The sequence below is a fragment of the Lactuca virosa genome, chromosome 5, assembly GCF_052849685.1.
Source record: "Lactuca virosa cultivar CGN04683 chromosome 5, Lactuca_virosa_CGN04683_v6, whole genome shotgun sequence".
Lineage (NCBI taxonomy): Eukaryota > Viridiplantae > Streptophyta > Magnoliopsida > Asterales > Asteraceae > Lactuca > Lactuca virosa.
Genome location: NC_136430.1, coordinates 455,009,904 through 455,017,193, shown reverse-complemented (window position 1 = coordinate 455,017,193; position 7,290 = coordinate 455,009,904). Strand labels below are relative to the sequence as shown.

The window sequence follows — 7,290 nt, the reverse complement described above, 5'->3', positions numbered from 1 at the left end:
CTTTCCCTAAAATTTTCACTCCCAAGAACCTCGAAGCATTTAAATCGATGTGATGAATATGTTCGATACGTATAAGAGCAGATTTCCTGGAATATTTTTGCTTGAATAAGTTTATTGTGGTGACATTATTTTTGGGAGAATCACAAGTTCACGATGTCCACAAACAATGGCATGAAGTTGTTCGATTTGAAAAGAAAAATACTAATGAATTATTAAAATCAAACACAATTGATGATGTAGTAACTTTGGTGCCATGTTAACAGCCAATTCCAACCTTGCATGATAATCGGTAACTGGAAGGTCCCACTAAAATGTTCAACGTTTGAACAAAATTGTAAAATGTGATTTTCAATTTAGAACAAAAAACTATAATACCAAAACCAATTTTTTTTTACTTACATGGTGTTTTTCATACAATTTCCAAAAGTCGATTCAAAACCAATGATATTAAAAATTCAAAACCCCATATTTCTAATAAGGGTACGCCCGTTGTGATCGATTTATCTTTAGAAAATATACCCTGATAATAAATATTTTCGATTTATATTGTTTACATAGCAAATACTATAATAAATTTCTTAGAGTATTATGTGTATACTCAACACCACATACGTTCATTCATGGTCTCGTCGGTTTAAAACTAAACTCAACCAGTTAAACACAAGATTCGGTAAGATTTTACGAATACAATAAGGTTTTGTATCAGGTTCTTATTTATGTGCGAAAAACATGAACAAACACTTATTAACGAGGTTGGTTTCAAAACAATTATTTAACCGATTCTTCTTTAAAGTTTTTTTATATCTAATTTAAAACTTTCAAAACTAACGGGTGTGGTGTCTAACAATATTTCTGCATTTAATGTCATATCCACTCAATGCATTTTTATGTTGATATAACTATGTGGTGTAATCTAATGCCTCAAACATTTGTAAATTTTGTTTGTATCTATGACTTTAATAGTTGTGCATCAAGGTATAGAGTGTTATTGTCATTTGAATTTAAGCGGTATAGATATATCGCCACCTAAAGATACCTACAAAAAAATGTAATGTAGTTATCGAGGGACGGTGTTTGCTGTCGACATTAAAGTCCTGGTAGAATGGCGACGGCATACACGTCCACATTACTACACCACTCAGCCTAACTCAATTTTTATCCTTTTTATAAGTTAGGAAGTTTTTATAAGTTAGGAAGTTTTGAAGCAAAATGTAAAAGAAATTTTGAGAGAAAAAGTGAAATAGAAATAGAAGGTAGATGGAGTACGTGGCATTATGGGGTGGCAAGTTGCGGCCTCCCCATTGGATGGCGAGCTTAAAGAAAAAGCCCTTATAAATCGACGCGGCGGCTAAAATGTCCCAAACTCAAACGACAAACACGCACACTTCTCTTCTCCCCCAAATTTCTCATACATAAAAATATGAAATTGGGGCAAAATTCTTCAAAATTGAATCTCTGGTTTTGATCTAATTTCGGTTACTTTTGTCAAAATCCCACCATGTCAACGGAGGAGCCACCGTTCTCCACCTCGGCCTTGTCAGCGCTTGATAAACCACTTCATCAGCTGACTGAAGACGACATTTCTCAGCTCACTCGCGAAGACTGCCGCCGGTATCTCAAGCAAAAAGGTGCACATCGCGACGCTTGTTCTTTTCGTTTCTTGGAGGCGTTTTCTGCGTTTGTGTTTGAATTTTGCTTATTTGATGTACGTACAGGGATGAGACGGCCGTCGTGGAACAAATCGCAGGCGATCCAGCAAGTAATTATGCTAAAAGCGTTGCTTGAACCGGCACCGGAATCCGGAGATGGTAGCCGGAAGCTCTACATTACTTCACGGCAACAACAAACCCCAACCACTCGTGTACGTTTCACCGATATCATTATCTCCACTCGTTTTCCTAATTATTTTTTAAATAAATCGTGAATGCTTATATAATATTGTTAACAAAGTTACTGACATGCTTATACTTTATGCTTTTGTATATTATATTACTATTTGATCCACGATTACTTTACTGTGTTACCTGCTAACTTTGATTAATTATATAAAACTATCAAATGTAGGTCCAAAATGGAACAAGTGCGGATACGGAGATCTCTCTTTCAGCGGAAGAATCAGTTCCAGGTCACCGCAATGATACAGAGAAGTCTGATTTTTTGGGTGATAATGATTCTACTCCTCCTGGGTAACCTCTCAAATCATTTTATCGCTATCTGATTTGATGAGTATAGATGTTTCATGACTGATGCCCTAATTTGATAGCAAAGCCTTTTTCTCTTTGGCCCATTGTCATTCTAAATGAATTTGGTTTAAACTCGACATCATTACTCCCCAAACATGACTTTCTTGTATAATTTGTATTGTTTCTTTCATATATATTACATTTTGGTTGATGATGCATATAAGAATGTGGATTAGCCTATTACAAGTTTGGGGTGGGGACTGTTACATATACATTGGTAAAGCCTGCATCTTTTTATAGTATTTTGTATTTTTTTTAACCTACATGATTATTGGTTAGTCTTAGCAATGTTAAATTAATGATAGAAATGTAGTTTAGAGAATCAAGTTGTTTAACTTTAACTGAGGTTGTATATCCTTAATGTTCTATAGAGACTTCAAGAAGGTGTTATTCAATCTCCTTCTCAGGATATCCACTACCTATAGTTTGGCTTATTGTATGTGATGGAAGTTAAAAACTTCACATAACAAGCTCTTAACTAACTGATGATAAACATCATAATATAAGGTTCTTGCATGTACAATCACATCAAGTCATCAACTAATCGAATACTTTATGACTTTATCTCAAACTAGGTGGGAGTAGGTTGAATAAAACTCTTCAGCCAATTAGTTCTCTACACCATAGTGGCTCTAATAGGGATGTTATATTTGGTGTCATCTGACAAACAGTTACCCTTTTTCTAAGTGTGGCCCATTACTATTGAAAGGAAGTAACAGTTGACCTAATATGTTAGTGTTGCCGTTTTTTATTTACCCTATTTATGACTTTTCCAACTATAAACTATAAAGTGCTTTGTACATTAGCATTTCCGGAAGATACATCTATAATTGTTTTCCATCTTTATTGATGCCTGAACAATCAACTGCTCAAATCCGGCTTACAAACCCTCACATAAATCGTAAGATTGACCTGTGAGATAAAATGGAATTTTTGTACACATTTAAAGCCTCTTAACTCATACGCTAAGCTTATATACCCTGTATTTATTCATATATTAGTCAAAACTGCAAGACAAAGTTACTTAAAATGTATGAGAAAATGAGTAAAGTTATAATTGAATTTTTCAGGATTGGTGGTGTGATAGAAGAGGCAAAAGGACAGATGACAATATTTTATAGTGGGAAGGTGAATGTGTATGATGATATCCCAGTTGATAAGGTATATAATATGTTATTATGCCAAATTCAGCTTGTAATTAATTATTAATTATTAATGTGAATGTCAGTAACTGAGTAATTTCATTTCAGGCACGTGCGTTATTGCAGCTTGCTGCAAGCCCTCTTCAGTTTCCTCATGAAGATCCAGTTGATGGAAACATGTTGCAACAACCTCCAAACATCAATCTGCCAATCTTGCAAACAGGTACAAAAAAAAAAGTATGTATTTCACCCTAATAATGCTGAAACAAGAAGTAGTATTACTAAGTTAAGTTGACTGATGCAGTGAGAATGAGTGATAACTATCGATTGCACAAAGAGGAAAGCAGCATATCGCGTGAAGAAATCTCTGGTAAATAAATATACAGATTTTTTACAATAATACAAAATTACCAAAATTGACAATTTTGTGATTAAATTTTGAAAGGTGAAGGTTCGGCAAGCAGAAAAGCATCGGTTCAAAGATATCTAGAGAAGCGGAAAGATAGGTAATATCTTGAATTCTGTACATGGGTAAATCCGTCATATTTTTCTGACATATCTGTTAGTTAAAGGTTTAAGAGCAAGAGAAAAGGAGGAGCATGCAGTGGTGGAACGTTTGATGTTTACATAAACAGTCAACAGATTAATGAGCAGTCAAGCAGGAGCACCACCTGCTCACCACCTCCGGTCAGACCACCCAACACCCCTAACCGCTTTAGCTAAATTCAAAGCCACCTATGCAGACCACAACTCTCTCTGCCATCCTTGCTGACCAAAGGTTTTCCAAATATACCCTTTTATGTCATCTAGCTTTTACCAAACGATATTTATTTTACTTCATTAATACAAGTGTAAAAGTAGATAGATATATATATATATATATATATATATATATATATATATATATATATATATATATATATATAGATGATTTCAACTTGTTGTGTAGGCTGTTTTTCCTTTGAAGATGACGAAGGATGTGATGTGAGGACTTTAAGAATTCATTAAAGGTAAATATAGTCAACTTAATTAAGATATGGTAGAGGCATGAAGTAGAATGGAGATTAATTTGTAGTTTGAAGCTTTTAAAAGATGTTAGGATTTTGAGGTGCTTGCTAGTCTTGTTGTTGTATGTTGTTATGTTCATGGGGCAATGGTTTTGTAAGAATGAATGTTGGTGGTTGCTTAAGGCGTTTAAAAACTTGAGAGTTGGAGAGTTTTCTGAATGGTAAATATATTTTATGACATTTAAAAGTTGAATGTTGGTGGCCATGGAACCCCAAAACCATCCAAGTGTAAAAAAGATAGGGACCAAGTGTGCAATTTACCTATTTGTGCATGTCTCCCTAAGATGACCTTGTCCGTTTTTTGAGGTAAAAGTAATTGAGAATTAAATGGAAAAGCGTTTAAAAAAATAGAGTATATAACATAAAACTGAATCAAACTTAACCTTGATTAAGTCATAGTTTGGCTTTATTGGTTTGGATTGAGTTTTGCATATTTTAAAATATCTGTAAAGAGAATAAGTTGGGAGGCCTTAAACACCTAAATCGTGTGTTGCAGACAAGTTTTAAACGTTGATGGAAAGTGTGCACCCTAGTCCCTACCCCATGTGCCATGCGGATTGTGTGGATTTGTGGGGTGTTGTTGAGTTGGGCCACGGTTGTATCTTGGGCCCAGATGGTTGAGTAGTCCGTGTTGATACATGTTTATGTTCCTCCCTGTGACTTCACTTGGGGAGTTGGGGTGTTTAATCAAACTTAATTTAATTATGTTGTATTTGGGATGAAAGGATGAGACAGAAGGCAATATAAAAAGATAGTCTACATTTTAAGTGTCATTCATATTCAAATCAATTTAAATTAAATAAAAATAATCTATACATCTTCATATATGGTATTATAGGAAAGATCACGATTCAAAAAATTGTTGATGTTTTGTCTGGAATCTATACAAGCAAAATTTTATCTTTTCATGTACACACTATTAGTGATTTAACATGAATATTTATGAATAAAATCGTAAAAGGGTGTGCATTAAATGGTTGTACACTGTGTATTCGAAGATTGTGCTTAAGTTGCGCCTATCTTATCGTAGAAGTATGTGCATGGAAATCAAAACGAAGAACCGATATGATATTTTTGTACTGAGCATTAATAGGTGGATTTCATATTATATTATTATTTGATTTGAAAAATGGATTTATATGTCATGAAGATTTAATTGGAAAGTATAACGCTTAGGTGTTTTAGTATACATAATACATTGTCATTAAGGGTAAAAAAAGTCTCCAAATACGTATTCAAATGGATGTAAATTTTAAGGCTTGAAATATGTATAGAAACTAGAGGCATGTCCAAAATGATTGATTATCATCAATGACAAAAAGGCAAAGTACGAACGTACAATGTCATTCATTCATATAAGGTCGTGGTTGGATGCTTAAATTGGTATTAAGTTTCATCAAGAAAATGTACGTTTGCAAGGAGGATTTAAGATTCAAATATGACAAAAGAATGTTCTATCCTAATCAATTAAAATCTAGAAAAATATTGTACAACACTCGCCAGACCAATGTACAAAAAATGAAGCAAAAATGTATAAAACTAATGCTTCGGACAAAAAAAATGTATAAAACTAATGCTTAGAAACGTTGTAAACGAAGTTTTTATTTTAAATAAATCTAAAATTCTAAAATCCACGTGGCCGGTAATCCAAATAAACAATGTAATTGTTAATAGGGGTAGTTTTGTAAATTCATACACACCTCAATTATACAATTCGATTATGGGACTTTGAATAATATTTGGTTATCTATCAATTCCTCTTAAATGATCCATTTATTTCTTTTATAGTACTGTTTTTAAAAGGTGACGAGGCTACGTTTCTAAACACTTTTTTTTTAATATGCATTGTATAATTACTTACGATGGTAACAAATTGTCATTTTTGTTCACGTTTAGTTATTTTATACATAATTTATCATTGAACTTTTTTCTAGTGTTTTAAAAAATGTCATTATGACTGGATTTAGCGGTTCCAACAACTTTGATATCTCCGACTAGCCTCCGGCCATACATGAGCTTTCCGGCAATCTTTGAGTTTCCTGACCATCTTTGAATTTCTTAGTCAAGATGAACACACTCTCTCTCTCTCTCTCTCTCTCTCTCTCTCTCATGAAAGCACACAATCTTTTGAATATACTATTTTCCGGGTTATGGATCAAATTTGAACAAACGTCAATTTTTTTCCAAGTTTTGTACCTTAAGAACACAACAACACACACACAAGAATCTCATACACATGAACATATGAATTCGGAACACATTCAAGAACAACGTACATTCAAGAGCAAAATAATACACACAAACACATAAGAAATCCGGATTCTAGTTTAAGAACTCTAAATAAATCTTGGGTTTTGAATATATTTTGGATTTAAAAGCTTGAAGCGAATGAAGCGTGTAGAACTCACAAGAATACATGTACACATTGAAGCTTGAAGTGAATAGGGTTTTGAAGTGACTCGGTCTTGGATATGGAAAATGTGGGTTTTGATTTCTCAAATGCAAACAAGATTTAGGGTTTTGTTGGACGATGAAAATGAACAAAGTTTATGGGTTTTTGGATGATGAACATGATGAAGATGTTCAACGGATGTGGGTTTTTTAGATCCCAGACAAACACACACATCTGCTTGTTTTCTTGATTCAGTTTTAAACGCATATATATTCTTGTCCGTCCATTCGATTTCATATCCATAGTTGCTTGTTTTTCAAATTTATCACTCCATTGATGAAATTGATTTGGAGTGCTTGTGTCTTTGAAGGTTTAGTGATCTGGAAAGTGGGTGAACTTCAATTTATGGGGTTGAAGTACATCAATGTCAGATTTTTGACTGCGAC

General features: G+C 33.7%; 1 protein-coding gene across 2 annotated transcripts; it reads left to right on the top strand.

Annotated features, from left to right (window-relative positions):
* The first annotated feature begins 1,343 nt into the window (after window positions 1–1,343).
* On the top strand, window positions 1,344–4,645 carry LOC145114488 (protein TIFY 4B-like). 2 transcript variants are annotated; one of them, XM_079050505.1, is made up of 9 exons: window positions 1,345–1,628; window positions 1,716–1,861; window positions 2,065–2,186; window positions 3,314–3,404; window positions 3,494–3,608; window positions 3,690–3,755; window positions 3,831–3,891; window positions 3,958–4,163; window positions 4,335–4,645. In XM_079050505.1, the coding sequence occupies exons 1-8, from the start codon at window positions 1,499–1,501 to the stop codon at window positions 4,106–4,108; spliced, it is 882 nt and encodes a 293-aa protein (XP_078906631.1). In that variant the 5' UTR covers window positions 1,345–1,498; the 3' UTR covers window positions 4,109–4,163; window positions 4,335–4,645. The 2 variants fall into 2 exon arrangements, with proteins under 2 accessions (XP_078906632.1, XP_078906631.1); XM_079050506.1 differs by lacking the exon at window positions 4,335–4,645 and having other exon boundaries at window positions 1,344–1,628; window positions 3,952–4,055.
* Window positions 4,646–7,290: the final 2,645 nt, after the last annotated feature.

Coding starts and splice junctions, on each gene's coding strand:
- LOC145114488 (XM_079050505.1), top strand. CDS start 1,499: ATGTCAACGGAGGAGCCACCGTTCTCCACCTCGGCCTTGTCAGCGCTT. Junction 2,187..3,313: donor AATGATTCTACTCCTCCTGG/GTAACCTCTCAA, acceptor TGAATTTTTCAG/GATTGGTGGTGTGATAGAAG. Junction 3,892..3,957: donor CTAGAGAAGCGGAAAGATAG/GTAATATCTTGA, acceptor TGTTAGTTAAAG/GTTTAAGAGCAAGAGAAAAG.